The sequence below is a fragment of the Pelmatolapia mariae genome, linkage group LG18 (genome assembly GCF_036321145.2).
Source record: "Pelmatolapia mariae isolate MD_Pm_ZW linkage group LG18, Pm_UMD_F_2, whole genome shotgun sequence".
In the NCBI taxonomy this organism is placed as follows: domain Eukaryota; kingdom Metazoa; phylum Chordata; class Actinopteri; order Cichliformes; family Cichlidae; genus Pelmatolapia; species Pelmatolapia mariae.
Window position 1 is genome coordinate 23,532,434 of NC_086243.1, and position 15,869 is coordinate 23,548,302.

Here is a 15,869-nt window from a genome sequence, read left to right on the forward strand (position 1 = left end):
ACACAGACTTCAGCAGCGTGTGCGGCTGGAATTTGAATTCACTCAGCCTGACTTCACTGATACCGTCAGCTGGGTATGACGCGATCATAGTTTGTTGATTTCTGCTTGCTGCCCTTTTTTTTAAGAACTGGTGAAATTTTCTTCCTGACAACAAATCAAATAAGCCGTACGTGTGTATGTCATAAAGTAAAACATGCTACAAAACACTAATAAACAAGAGATCCATCAAAGGAATGAGTAAGGAAGGCATTCACTGCAGAGCAAGATTGCTTCAGGGAAGGCTGTGCAGATTTGAGTTGGGGAAAAAAAGCAATATCTACTATTTTTCAAAAAATCTTGAAAATAAAAGACATTAAAGAATACTATTAAAGATATGAGTCACCTTTATATATTCTTTCAGCACTGAAGATAAAATCTGTTTTTGAGTTACCGACTGATGAATTTTAGGAGCGCTTTCATTTTTGGAAATGACGCTCTTTCAAATCCCTAGTCAAAAAGCAGAATATCCTTTTTTCTTCATTTTGATATTAAAAAACTGAACTCTTTTCCTGCAAAGCACTGATTAAAAAATAAAATACACATGTACAAGTTTCTAGGTTTACCCTTAAACAGACCCATGAGAAGAAGTTGAGGCTGATGCCCTTTTCACGTCTTATCGAAGTTACCTTGACTTAAACATCAACCCTCAAGCTTTAAATTACAAAGACAGCTTCGAATGCTTTATTAAAGCAGAACTCTGTAAGCTTGCAACGGTCTTAATAACACGGATAACTGTGTCACTACTATCTTAAACCAGAAAGTTCAGAAAGTTCTGAGCGGAAAGCAGAGAAAAGTTTACATAAACTCTTTGTTGTTCCTTGTGTAGCTGTTTGTTACCTGGGGTCTGGTAGTTGAGTCTTCTCATCTCTACAGGGTCGGAAGAGTTGCCCAGCAGGGAGTCTTTCACCCCACCCGAGTGCTCGTCTTTAGGTAAGGGTGATGCACGCTTCCTGTGGTGGTAGAAGCAGACAGTAAGGGCATTTCAAGCTGAGCTCTAAGCTCAAAGTTAGCCGTACGCTGAATAAAAGCATACAGAATGTATGCAGAAAGATTCAAAATTACATCAGTGATTCCTCTATTTAGTTAGAAAAAGAAAAAAAACAAACAAAAAATGCACACATTTTCATGCTGTTTCACACTTGATGAGGTTAATGACATAGTTGATGGTTTTCAAAGCTACTTTTGAGGACCACCAATTCAAGAGATAGTAGGCATCATCCTCATTAGTTTGAAAAACTGGAGTTTAATGTGTTTGAAGAAACACCGTAATTTTCCTGGAGTGGGCTAGGTTTGGCTTGTTTGCGGCTGGATAGGTGACAGCTGCAGTGTGGGAATGTGTACATGACTGCCTGTTTGTGTGTAGTAAAGACAGAAATGTGTGCTTTCCGCTGCTGTTTGTGTGCGCGAGTGCTAACAACACATTGTGTTTACTGGCTTCCAGATTGAGAGGAAAACAGGCGGAAGCTGTAATTAGCTCATCAGCTGGGTGGCACAACACAGGGTAATTAGACCAGTTCTGCAGCACCTGTGCTGCTGGGCCGGGCCTAGCTGAGTCTAGCATAGCACAGAACAGAGCAGCACAGCTCGGACTGGCTCAGCTCAGTCGACCGTGGAAAGGAAAAGAAAGCACAGCCTGCCTGTTTTCAGACAGCCAGCATCTGTTGACATACACACACAAACAGGCACACAGATGTACGTTTTCCCATCTCTCCAACTTTTACAAGTACAAACACACAGAGACACTCATACAGATACAGCTGCACACTCACAAGCCTTCTGACTGCAAATGGAAATGGGCGGAAGGAAGCATCAGGGTGCCCTGTGGAAATTTCACATCTCATTGCACTCCATTTGCAAGTGGCGAGCGTGGGTTTTAGGAAGGAGCAGGGCCTTCTGTTGAAGCCCAGCGTGGTGAGAATACACAAAGCTGCTGGTGCACACACAGCCTTAACCCGGTCCACCTCAGCCACTGGGGCTGGGGGCCTCTCTGCCACCTGTTATCTTATGCTGCAGAGGCTTAAGTTAATGCTAGCTGCATGACGGTTAATCTATGACAAGCATCACTTCCTCTCCAGCCGAGAGCTGAGCCAGACCGTATCTGGTTTTCCCAGAGTTTGCTCTTGGGCTCGGCTAGGCTGAGGGAGGGGATGAGAGAGATCTGTCCTCTGCACACCTCATCCATACCTCTGACCCACTAAGATGCCAATCAGAGCTACATGACACTTTAGTGCTGTCCTAAAGTAAACGTGGTTCATCTTGGGCTCAAAGCGACAGTTAAAATGTGAGAATGTAAAGTAGACACACATGCACACTGTGAGAACATGAGTGTGTTTGCAGTACAGGGTGTGCTTAATGAGGCTAGAACAGGCCCCTTTGTTGCGACTCCTGCCAAGGGGAAGCAGGAAAAGAAGGAGGGGAAAAAAGGCTAAAAGTAGAGGAATGGGTCTCAGTGGAAAATGTCAGCTTAAAAGATGGGAACATTTCTTTTTCAGCAGTTTCTCTGTCTGGCATTTACTTCACAATGGCCCATTCAGCAGCAGGTGATGCCTTGGCATATTCAGATGGGGCCAGTCTTTAAGGGGCACGCTGACACTGGCTGGATAATGAAACGCAGCACGGAGACAAACCACAGCAGACAGAACGATCTGTGGGGGGAACACTGGGACTAGATGTGAAACATGCACCGGTACACGGACATGACCCTGGAGCTCCTCTGACCTCAGTTACCCAGGGCTGCAGAGTCTGCTCTTTCTCATGTATTGTACAATTTCTTAAAGTCGAACACATCAGATGCAAAGATGATTCCTGTCAATCATATTTGAGATGATGCTTTTGGTGTGCAATGTCAATTAAAGATGAGAGACAGCTAACTCTGCAACCCCATAGAGATGATTAATACCACCAATTTCACAACACGAATGAAAACGACTTGGGCAGTAGGAGATGAAATTGTGATGGATGTTTCAGGGAAAGTACCCACCTTTCCTGTTTGCTGCATTCACAAAGGCAAGAAAGAAGTCGGGGTGTTAATGTGTAATAGTTATGCAGAAGTATTTTTTAACACATATCTTGATCTAACTGGACTGTTTTCTAAAGACTAAAAAAAAGCCAAATATTGAAAGCAAATGATTTTAAAAAAGTTATCGTAAAAAAATCTCTCGAGCCTTTTGAGAATAATCATGGCTTTGTTTGCCGCTAGTGTTGGTCTTGGCGACTCTGCAGGTAGCAATAACAACCAGAGCTACAGTGTGATTATTCCTTTGCACATTTACTGCCAGTCCGCAGTGAAAAGGGCACGCAGCCACCTCCCCACAGTCCCTCCTGTCAATCTGTGTCTACATGAAGAAAGGGCTTCCAGACAGAGGACGTGCTACTCAGCAGTGAGCTGTCTCAAGGCCTATTATTAACCAGTCCCTTTCTAAGTCTGCCGGAGACAGCAGCCACATAGCAAGGCTGCAAGGCTGAGGATGGCAGGTGAGGCACGTATGATGTGAAATTAAGATCTTGTAATGGATCCATCAGGACAAGATAGTAGGTAGGACTTAATCAGGAAGAAGTGAAGTGAGGGGAAAGAGTCCTGCAGCCAGTGCAATATTCTTTATAATTAATGATGTACAAATAACTGTGCATTACTACGATGCCTGAAGAAAGGCTGGTTTTATAGAGCTGCATGAGTTACTTTTTGGTTATTTGGAAAAAAAGGTTAATTGTTAATTATAGCTCCATTATTTTGTTATTGAAAATCTATAATTGAAAGTCATGTCTGACAGCACAAAAGTCAAAGATGTTCAAAGTGCAAATATTCATTAGAATACAGCTGGAACTCTTCACAGCTTATAAGCAGAACTGAGCAAATGTTTGGCATTTTTGTTTAATAAATCACTTAAAATCATTAATTCTAATTGACTAATCGTTTTAACATTAGCCATTAAACTTTCTCCAAAGCACCTCGTTGGTCTGTACATAGTCATGGTGTGCTGCACAGGGGCACCCGAAGTGCTTTAAAGAGATATTGACTAAGCGTTTACTTGAGCCCTCTGTTGCAGCCTTCTGTTTCTTATTTCAAATGACCAATGGTGTTGGCAAAAACACATTCCTCACTCCTAACTAAGAGATTTTGACAGCCAAGCTGTGCTTTTTATTAGGGAGGCAATGTCAGTTGCCATTTCTGCTGACACTTCACATAGTACTGCTGAAAATAGCCAGCTGGGCCAAAATATTTTGTATAAAAAACAAATCAATGTGTCTTTGGCTCTCCTCTCATTACCGTGTACATTATGCAAAGGAAAGTGGATGTTATAGTTTGGTGTGCGAGGAGCCTGGTGCAAGAAGAAGCACGTCTCATTACCATTCCTGATGCAACCATAAGAAACCTACAATCACAAGTGTCACCGCATTTCAACCTCAACCAACTAATAAACAGAAGCATGGCTTCTTACTTCTTAAAGATGAGGATGGCGATGACGATGCTGATGATGAGCAGCACAGCCAGCACTGGGCCCATGACCCACAGCATTTCAGACTGCTCCATCCCTTGAGCCATGCTTGAAGTGACCTCGATTGGATCTGAGTAGGGACTAGCTGAATATGTCATCTGTAAGGGAACAGAAAAGAGAGTACAGGTACATCAGAGAGGCACTTCAGACTTTTTAATATGTATGCAAGGTCTCCCTTCTTATTTAAGTGTAATCTGGATTCCCTAGGGTGTTTAAAACTGCCTAAAGTTAAAAAAGAAGCTCAAACATCAAAGGAAAAGGCACTGGACTCGGGGAGAACGAGCATACTAGCATGTTGTTAACATGAATTTAAAATTCTACACAGGGTTCAACTGTAGATCAACCACTTATATACTTAAAGGACAATTAAAAAAAGATACTGACACTTTGAATATGTAGCACTTTCTGTGGCTGAAGTAACAAAACTGGAAACAAAGTTTTCTACATAAGAGATAAACAAAATATCTCACTTCCCATATCTTGTTTCTGGCACTCGGATAGTCAAGTTGTGTCAACTTAGTAATAGATGACAGTTCAGTGATGCAGCAGAGCAGGGAACGGAGCTATCGACCAAACTCAAATCAAGTTTATATATTTCTGTTAGAAAAAACTAAGACGGCTGATGACAGAGCGACTGTGACACCAGAGAGTGAGCGAGGTAGAGATGGAGAGGCAGGGATAAGTGTGCATGTCCCTTGGTCGCTGAGATAAATGGGGGCACAAGAGAGGACTCATCTCTTCTTCATTAGTGTTCACACCGTGACGGAAGAGGAGGAGGTGACGGCGAGGGTGCATTTCCACCTTGGTTGTAAATGAGACATCTTTCCACTCCACATCTCTGAATGATGGGGGAAAGGGAGGTATGCATCGGTGTGTATGTATCTGAGGAGGGGGTACCCAAGGGGATGCAGTATGGTGCATGGTAAAAAAAAAAAAGGTTTGAAGAAGAAGGAATCCAACTGCGAGAGAGCAAGCTGACAGATGAGAAAAAGGGAGGCGCGAGGCATCTGTCATTAGAACTCAGCGTGACACGTATTGAATGACGATAGGAGATGCAGGTTGGGATAGGGAGTACAGAGTGTGGAAGGATATGGGTGACAGATCGCAGACCTCTGAGGGAATTGGGCTCCCAGCATGCAGTGGGAATGGTGGGGCAGCAGGCAGCAGTAATCCGGATCATTAGCTGCACAGCAGCCTGCTCTTCAGTGCACAGGCAGATATTAATTGGAAAGATAAGCTGCGATGAGCTCAAAGAGTCCTGCGCTCTGTCATATAGTTCTGTTATCACTCATGCTCTTGGACAACTGCCATGAAAACTTACACTTTGGGTGTGTGCGATACGGTACGTCTCAGTGGTGTACGTGCAAACCACCATGCTCTCATAGTGGGCCCGGAAACATGATAACTCATGCAGGAAAGTGAAAAAATTCACATTTTTGTGACAGCAATAGTTTACAGCAGCAATGTTTCACATTTGTCTCTGTCTCTCTCTCTCACACACACACACACACACATACAGACACACAGCAGGGACATGAGACCAGCTTTCTACCATTTTGAGCGCCTTTGGGAGGAACCTATTATCCAAGAACAAAGAAAAACGGCACAGCAACGGGACGCTGCTGATGTGACGACACCACAAGGCTTCCTGTTCTTTTGGGAAGGCCCGAAAAAGGCTGTAGGATATGGCCCTGCAGGGAATCCTGGGAAAAACTTTTTTTTTAATGAGGTAACAAATAACTGCAGCTGTGCTTTCAGAGAAGGATAAGAGAGGAAGAGCAAGAGCAGAGGAGAGGGCTGAACAAAAAGAGAGGGCTTTTTGTCTGGTGGTCACGGTGAAGTAGTGGGATCATCCATTTGAACGGCCCTAATATCTGATAAAAGCTCAGTCACGCAGCTCCTAATGCTTCTGCCCTCGCACAGCGGTATCACAATGGAGCAATGGTGCAGTGAAGGAATGTGCGAATCTGAGAGTGAGTCAGAGACAGTGAAAGACATAAGTGCATCCCTTACAACTCTGGATCAGTGCGCGTCTCTCTGTAAAGTATGGGCATGCGGTGTGTTTGGATATGCGTGACGTACACATGGAGTGAATAACATTGATCATATTGTTACACTGCTGGGAAACACTGGAGCCTTGACGTTTATATGGATGGTATTTTGACATGTATCACCCACCTCAATGTTGAAACAGAACAAGGCTAAAGAGTTTACCATGTTTTTTAAATTGCATAATTTTTCTTTTTGTCCACAGAGATGTAGCAGGATCTACATCTACAGGAGGGGCTACAGACGTGGGTAAAAACACAGAGAGATGAAGCTAAACACATTTTGCAGTGCAATCGCATTTAGAAAGTGAATTAGATGCTGAAAACAGATTTGATAAAATTCTATTAAATCCCATCCCCACTAGAGAAGAGATAGAAGAAAATGACAAGTAGAGGAGAATAAACAATAAAAAAATACTGTAGATAAAGATATATACAACTGTAAGAATTATCGGTAATGTATTTGGTTGCGTATGTGTGTGCGACTGTGTGCAAGAACTGTAAACAAAAGCGTGTATGTTTTTGTGTGAGCACACCTGGAACATCAGTTTTTCTGAGCCTTTTCACAAACTTCTCTAAGCCTGCACAAGTGAAGGTATTTGTTTTGGTCGCAGCCACTAGCGAAGAGTGTGTGTGTGTGTGTGAGAGACTATATTTGTCTGAGACAAAGTAAGAGAACAAGGGAAAGAGAGAGGGAGATAGTGAGTGATGTGAGATGGCAGAGAGAGGAGACAGAGGAAAAGGTGTTGTGGTAGTAGCAGTATATCGAGTCTGCTATCTGGCCCGTGAGCTACACAGCTTCCCCAGTCAGCCACTGCTCCACCATCCCCTGAGCACAGAATCTGCTATGCACAGCGCAGGCAAATTTGTTTCAACTCGCCGTTGACCCCGCGAGCTCCTCAACTCTCCAAAAGTGGCTTAAATAAGCTGCGGGGTGCGCGCCAGACAAAAAACACAAACACGCAAAGACGCCTATTATGAATCCGCCGCTCTCTCTGCCTCCCCGGGGAGGCTGAAAAGCCCACACGCTTGTCATCACTGCATGACATAGGGACAGACAGAGAAAGGGAGAGGAGAAATGAAGGCACAAAAACGTGAGAGGGAAAGACGATAGTATATGAAAATGCCTTTATCCATGAAGAACAGAAGTGTGGCTGCTAGTCTCGTCTACTCCATACGCTGACCTCCCCTATTTCGTTGGTTACTTTTTTATCCATGCAACCATTCAGCACCAGAAACTACACATATTACTCCTTTCTAACTGTCTGAATACCAAGCACTCAGATATCTGGAGGCATTGCTACAGGGGAATACCTCCAGGAGTGGATGGGACACAGTGCATTTGAATGGTGACTTTGCCTTTATTTAAACTCCACTCAGTGACAAGCTGGACTTGAATATGCTCATGTTCCCATCTTGTTTTCCTGTCATAATTCTCTTTTTAATATTATCTGTCAAAGCCTTTTAAATTATGAAAAAACAACCCCGTCCTCCATGCTGAGGAGATTGTGAGTTCACAGCACCGGCAGATTTAGTGCTACAATATCAATTCTTTTTGGGAACGCAGGAAATGCTTGGGTAGCATTGCAAATAGCAAAACACCCCATTATGACTTTTTTTCTCTCTCCCAGAACATCTCCTTTCCCATATCAAAATAAAAGCGCACATTAAATACGAGCTCCTCCTCAAACATTCACTTCCTCTCATCTGGGCTTCACAGGCTGGACAGGACGCGAGACACAATTTTTGCTATCCTCTTTTCCTCTATCAAACGCCACCCCTACTCTCTGTCTCACATCACACAATATTTCATGCTACCTCCCTCCCTCACTCTCTTCTCGCATTAAATGATACTGTTTATACACACCCAGCATCTATCATCCCATTTCACACCTCCCCCGGCTTGTTTATCCGCCTTGGGTGCTGGGGAGACATGAAGGCACCCTCTCTTCTTCTGCCCCTCTCTCTTCCTCGCTCTCTTCCCCCTTTGCCTTCCTTCTCTTCTTCCCTCCAACCACTGCTGGCTGCTTGTGGCCGTTGATATACGAGGGCTTATTAAACCCTGGCAGTCTTGTTTGATCTACACTGGGGGAGTTTGGGTGGTTGCGAGAAAGTGTGGTAAAGACACAAGTCATTTATTCCACTACTTGTTGTCTTATTCTCCTGGGTCTGGTGAAGATCCTGCTCGAGGCAGCTTCTGCCAACTGCTCGATCCTCCTGCATGCTTTACCTTCTGTACCCGTGTGTTTAGTAATAAACGCTCGAAAGCGGCGCGTTGGGGGTGACAAAAACAAACACTGCCGTGTTTCCCAAGGAGTGCAGTTAGGGGATTTGTGCAGCAATCAATGACTGCAGTAGCCACCTCACCATTCAGTATGCTTAAAAGCACACGCGAAGCCAGGATAGGAGAAATGAGAAAATCAAGGTGTTTACATGCTCTATAATAATCCTGTTAGTGTAGATATTGTGCTTATTATATGAAGCAGGTCAGCTATTGGATTTTTTTTATCCCTTATTGTATTTTTGAACCATGGATGGCATATTTTAAGTGAATTTGTGAGCTGTAGCCTGAAGTGGGTTTTTTTCTGTCAGAGCATTTTGACAGTTCAGTTAGGGGACATGATATGTAGAAAAAAACTGACTGCTTTCACGATCTGTATGCACACCTCTGTGAATGTTTTCACAAAAGCACCGACGTTCTGAAATGGTTGTCAGCTTATTTTGATTTAGCTTCAAAATGTGAGTTTTAGCCATCCACACGCGAATACTCATTTTAGGGCCAAGAATGCACTGCCACGTCTAATGATCTCTCCTTTAATCTTTGTCACGGCAGCACTTTCTCTGTCTAAAGTCTTTGTCATGTGGCGCCGTAAAATGTTTTTTTTAGAAAACCATTTGTGTTTATACATCAAAAGTACACTGCAGCATTACTATTCATGTTTGCTTTAATCTGCTATCCTAATTCAGGAAATTAAGTGTCCTATTTACATACATTTTAGGAAATGAGTTTGCTGCAGAAAGCTGAAGTGAAAGTAAACACACTGGCTGACTCACAAAGTGAGTGAATCTGATTGATCCAAGTGATTAAGTTTAAAAGCAGGTGGGTACGACGCAGTTTAAGGAGGGGAAGTACACAGAAAGAGAGAAATCTTGAGCGCTGCTGATCCAGCATGGTGTATCTTGCAGGTACGGTGAGAGTGTTGTGCAGTGATGGGATTTAAGCATCTGCTTTGAAGTAAAGTATACCGTGGTTGCCCGCTATAGCCTCCCCTGCATGTCCCTCCTCTTTCCTGAGTGAAAGAGTAGGGGATTACTGGAGTAGGGTGGTGGTGGGGGGCTTTAGGGACATGTAAAGCAGCATTTCAAGGGAATCAGGCCTGCTTTACAGACTCCCGAGACCCTGAGACCAGGCCCTCATCTCCCTCTTAACTTCAGCTGCACTAATCAATCTCCTCTGCTCTCTTCATGGTAGAGAAATGTGGAGAGAGCGAGAGAAGCAGAGAGAGGGGTAAAGGAAAAAAAGCTCAGAGGAGGGAGTGAAGAGAAAGAAATAGGTGAAAAGTCTGGGATTGGGTTTCGGACTTGGAGCGCTCGCTCTCTTCCATTTAAAAAAAAAAAAAAATCACTCAGGGCACAGCTACTGAATATGCATGTCCCGGGTAGTGGTGAAGCTCCGAGCAATCGCAGTCGCTCATTCTTTCTGCTGTGAAGTTTACTCCAGACCGTCCCACGGAGAACTGGGCCTCCATGTTGGAGCTGTTTGACGAGTGCATTGGGGCCCGGCTCAGAAAGCCGAGAGTCTAGTATTAGCATTGTAAAGAGATGTGCGCAGGGCCCTGCTGCTGCCGAAATGGCAAAGCTGGATCTCTGATGTCATTGTTAAGTGATAAGGGAGTTATCTGGACAAGCTACAATGACTTTTAGAGGCAGCAGTATTAAAGGATAATTGGCAATAAAAACAAAAACAATTAGACTTCCCACTGCTATTTTGGAAACGCTTTGAGGAGCAGAGTGATTAGAGTTTGAGGATGGGTGATAAACTTAAATAATCTGTCCGAGAAAAGAAAAATTAACATGTACCAAAATACAGAAAAGCTTCAGTGTTTAAAAAACAAACGCAAGTTCTTTACTAAAAAGCAAAATAAAGAAGCAACTTATGCCATCAAGGCTGGATGTTTTACTTACATACTGAGCAGTGCTGTCAGTCCCTTCAGATTGAAGTTCAGCCAAGACAAAGCAGAGATACTGCTGTGAACTCGTCAGGGGCTTGTTGAAGAATTCGTCGTACCTTTTCTCATCACCCAGCATAAAGGTGGTTGGAAGTGACGCAAGCTTGGCAGCAATGTAAGGCTTGGTGGAATCCAAGTGACGTCGGTGTCTTAGGACAGAACTTCTACTTGATTTGAGCAGCTGGGGTAGAAAAAGAGAAATTTCTCAATAATAAACAACTTTGGCTCTTTGGTCAAAAATCTCTCTTCCATATACACAATGGCATCCAACTTCTCTAAATTTCATCAACTCCTCCTAAAGACTAAAAAAAGCTTTTGCACTGACACTAGACATCCAGGTTTGGTTGTTAGCATGCCTCCAAATAAGAGATAATGATTCCGCACAGCTAAAATGGCCTTTGCACAGCGATATAACTGCAAACAATGCAGCCAATCTACGAAGTGAGCAATTAGCGCTTGCTCTAGCACACAGACTCAGCATGACTGCCAGCCCGGTTAATAAATGAGCAGGCGCATACAGCACTGCGGCATTGTGTTTTCAGCAGCATTTTGTTTTCTGTCAGTGATGTCTCATGCACTGCTCCAGATGTAGCTTTATTAAATCATTATGTCGGAGGGAGGAGACAATGGCCTGCTCTGTGTTTAATGACTCAGGGAGTCCCATCTCTCTCCCTCTCAGTCTCTTCTGTTATTTCTACAGGGAGCTTGAACAATAGCGATTCAGACCAACGAGCCTCGCAGTTTACTTAAAAATTATGCTATTAATATTTAGGCATGTCATTTAGCTTAAATTCCCTCATGGACAAGGAAGACCTTTATTCAATGGAATAATAAGGCAGTCATAAATCTTTGTCCTCATTTGAATAACTCATGTAAAACTTTGTCTACAGGCGGCAAAGCCTGACTATAAACAATTTAAAGAAAAATATAGAGGTAGAGCAGTAATTCTTTTGACAACAATTGTGAAAATGACCACAGAAATTAAGTTTGATTGCCTAACATCTACAACAATACAAATAATTAAACAAAGACCAAACTATTTTATGTGCACGCAAATTGCTATACTCAACAAATGGGCAGTGTCTGCACACCTGGCATTCACTAAGGACACTCCCCACCTAGCCGAGTGAGTCATTGTTTAAAATCTCTTTCTTCTGGCGCCCAGGAGGGTACAGCTAATTAGTTTCCACTCGTGACTTCCTACCCAGTTGGACCAGAGAGTGCTATTTGGGACCCCTGACCTGGCACATTAGCCAATCAGACATGGGCTGGCACTCACCTCATCCATGTCCATCTCGTCTGGATTCTTCCACTTGCGTGTCACCGGGGACACGGGCACCACAACGATGTAGTACCACCTGCCATGAAAAATAAAGCTTGTGTTAAGAAAGACCGGCCGATGCACGTACACGCTGAGAACAAAGTGGGCCAAGTGCATTAATAGCACAGTCAAAACAAGGAGGCGTACTTTGACGGTGATCCTTGTTGGGCTGAATTCAAAATTTAAGTAAAACACATGTGGTTCCAACCAAGGTCAAACACCTGCAGATTGGCAATGCATTCGCCAATTAATTGCTAATCACTAAGAACATCTGCCATGTAGACTGGAACAAACACAATCCCAGTGAGGGGAGCCTTCAGCTAGCATAGATCCCCATAGGATTCCTTAGGTTAATAGAAGCAGCTATGTGACTACTCGTGTGTGTTCTCCTATTTTCATCAAGAAGACCAAAATAGAAGGAAAAGAAAGACATTAGTAAGACATTTAAGACTTTAGAGTCAAGCTAAGAGGCTAGGTGATGAATAAAAGAGAATGCTTTGGAGAATGCGTTAGGTTATATATGTTTCGTCTCTGCCCCGACTCTGTCTCGGGTACAAGTTTCCCCCCCAATGCAGCATTTGACTACTTGTAAAATCAGGTGCTGCTGACAGCGAAAACAGACGCTTCTCTCCAGACCTCAACTCTGTGATTCAACAGTCACTCAAGTCTAGTAGTGGGAGAAGAGATGTATAACAAGACTCCTCACCCCCTCCCTCTCACCTACACATACACACCCCCTCAACCCTCCCATCCCCAATCACAGGCACTCCGTGGCTGTCAATCTGTGCTGGACCTTGGCCAGCCCTGACAGCCCTGTAATCTTTTTTACCAATCAACCCCGTGTACTCCCCCTTTACACAGACGTGTCGCTATGTGTGTGCGTTCGAAGCAAAAGGGTCAGGTGCAGTTCTCCTCTTAACAATTTGTGTCAAAAGATAACACAGCTCGACCTGATGTTAAGTTGCAATTACCATCAGCTGCCGTGTCACAAAAATGGCTCAGAGTAAAAGTAAAAAACTCGAATAGTTTTAGTAGTGATCAGACACACGTGTGCCCTTTGTGTCGCATTAGGTCCCAAATTTACAGTTTCGTGGCTGTAAATTTTTGTAATAACATCAATTTTGAAATTATAAATGTATAACTTATATGCATCACAAACTATGTACATAAAAAGCAAAACCTGTTTGTTATTCCTGACTAATAACAATCATTTTCTAGCCCAGAGCAAGCCTGTGTGGTTAGTCCCTATCAGTACGTACTTGACACGAGTGGTGGTCTGGATCTTTGGCAGGGTGATGTTCATCTTGCCACCTTGAGCATGATGTGTCCTGGGCTTGGTCTGGATCAGGTCAGGGGCAGTGCGGATGGACACCTGCTGCTGAAGACCTCCGGCAATGTTGCCCCTGCTTGTCAGTACAAAGGAGTAGTCTGTGTCTGGCTGCAGCTGCGTGATCAGCTTCCTCTTCAGGTTTCCCATCACTTCCACGCTTTGCTGGTTATACAAGATCTGTAAGCACATGGGGGGAAAACTTGGGAGTTGTGATTTACGGCAGCATAGATATACAGCCTGAATATCGTTTGCTCACACGCACCACTCTCTCTTCCCGCTCAAACGCACACATGTGGAAAAAAAGAAAAGAAAAGCAAAAACAGTATGGTCCTAAGGGAGGTGCCCATCTTATCTGACACCTCATCTCAAGTGCTTCAAGCGTCGCACTCGCCCACTGGCGCATATCCAATGTTCTTTTGCACCTTAAATTGTCTTTGCTCCCCTATCATTTGGGTGGGAATTGATATATCACTTTGACAGATTATTACACCTCATAAATGAGCATGAATTGGGATTTTCATATTTTTTTGTGCAAATACAGAAAGCGACTCAATCATATTGTGATAAGTGTCAGCAGCTAATATTGCTTTTTCATATTACAAATGGCTGTACAGCATGTCAGAACATGTTATTGACGTAGAATAAGAGGTTTTGTTTTTTTTTATTAAATCCAGCGTTTTTTAATTTAAATTGTACTGCAAGTATTTTGTCTGTGCAAACTGAGTTCATATTCAATCTTTTTTGCACCTCATGTCAGCAATGGCCGTCTACCTGGCTGGTACTTACCTTAAAAGGTGCTTGGGGTTTGTAGTTTGGTGGCAAATCCCAGGTGAGCAAGACGGACGTTTTCATGACAGCTTTGACACCGAAGTTCAGGGTGGGGAAAACTAGGATGAGGAAAATCCACTCATTAATACCTCAAGTAAGACATCTTGTACACCACAAAAAGTAATCTCTGTGCATAATTTCATTTCACACTACTATAAAGCAGCACACGAGCAAGTCACCCCTTCAGTAAACAATGCGAACATATTCTGCTGTAATTCCTTATGACCAAACCTGAAAAGCCACGGGAGTGTTCAGAGAACATTAACAATCGCATTCACGCTTGATTACCGACATACAAAAATAGACTCATTTCCCTGAGCCTGTCCCATTTATTACCGCCCATTCACAAGACACACTCAACAAGCCGAGATCACTGCGATTTCCAAGAAATGCATATGACATGAGGAGTGGCAACATGTGTCTTAAAACAGGCATCGTGCATGGTTATAAATAAGAAATCTTTCATTTATAAGATTATAAAATGCATGAGAAGCTACATGCTGGGTAACATTTAGATTTGTGTGTAATAGGAGGGAGGATGAGGAGGCATGGTAATGTGACTGTAGCGTGTAATGAGATTAGTACTCTATAAATCAATAAACACAGTCATGTACTACAGTATGCTGAGTGGAAGATGGGAAAGACACTGCACCGATAAAGTTTAAAACAGAAGCGAGTGACATGTGTTCGTGGTGAGCAATGACACAACTGTGCGCGCCTAAGAGTGCCAATGTTTATGCAAGCACGTCATTATGTTTTCATATCAAATATCTCTGAAGTGTTTATGTATAAATGTTAGTCAGATGTCCTACCACTTATCCTACCATTCGACATGGTCCTGCTCTGGATGCTGGGGCTGAGGGGTCCGCCGCCCTTACTGGTGAATGCCTGCACCCGGATGTCGTAAGTGGTGTCAGGTTTAAGGTCCTGGATAGTCATGTGTGTTTCGGTGGTGCGGTTGGTGCTGTTTGTCTGACTGTTGATGTCCCTGTATACCACCAAGTAATGTGTGATCTTGCCATTCCTTTCCGCCAGCGGCGGGGGCTTCCAGGTCAGCTGGGTGCTGGACTGCGTCAGGCCCGTAACTTGGAGGTTGGACGGGAAGCCTGAGGGCACGTCTTCAGGTGTGCTGATCTCCTTAATGTGAGGTTCGCCGATGCCTGCACGGTTACGCGCGCTGAGGCGGAAGACGTAGGTGGCGCCTTTGTGCAGGCCAGTGACAGTATGGTGGTCGTCGGTCTTTCTCATCTCGCGTGAGGTGTAGGTGTCCTCGTCGGTGCGCTTGTACTGCAGCTGGTAGCCCATCAGCTCCCCCACCATATCCTTGGGGGGCTGCCATTGGAGCAGTGCTGTGTTGCCCATGGTGGTACTAATCATCATACTGGGTTTGCCTGGCACTGGTTGAAGTAGAGATTTAAATAGGAAAAAAATTACTTGCACTGTAATTGCTTTAAAAGTGAAAGACATATTTTTAAATTCACATCAAATTTGTGGCACTTAATGAGTAAAAACCTGTATTCTATCTAAAGGCCACAAGATGGCGATAGCTGTGATTGTGAAGTCTATGAAAAAAGACTT

General features: G+C 43.7%; 1 protein-coding gene across 25 annotated transcripts in view; it reads right to left on the reverse strand.

The window, feature by feature from the left end:
- LOC134616307 (receptor-type tyrosine-protein phosphatase F) overlaps positions 1-15,869 on the reverse strand; it is a 163,523-nt gene that overhangs the window by 24,140 nt on the left and 123,514 nt on the right. For 13 of the 25 annotated variants that reach the window (XM_063461078.1, XM_063461076.1, XM_063461072.1 and 10 more), the window contains 7 exons: positions 15,104-15,688; positions 14,250-14,350; positions 13,393-13,640; positions 12,092-12,170; positions 10,769-10,993; positions 4,479-4,633; positions 877-989 (listed from right to left, as the gene is read on the reverse strand). In XM_063461078.1, coding sequence (XP_063317148.1) covers positions 877-989; positions 4,479-4,633; positions 10,769-10,993; positions 12,092-12,170; positions 13,393-13,640; positions 14,250-14,350; positions 15,104-15,688 — 1,506 coding nt within the window. The remainder of the gene's footprint in view (positions 1-876; positions 990-4,478; positions 4,634-10,768; positions 10,994-12,091; positions 12,171-13,392; positions 13,641-14,249; positions 14,351-15,103; positions 15,689-15,869) is intronic. The other 12 variants (XM_063461085.1, XM_063461080.1, XM_063461083.1 and 9 more) reach the window with 1 other exon arrangement.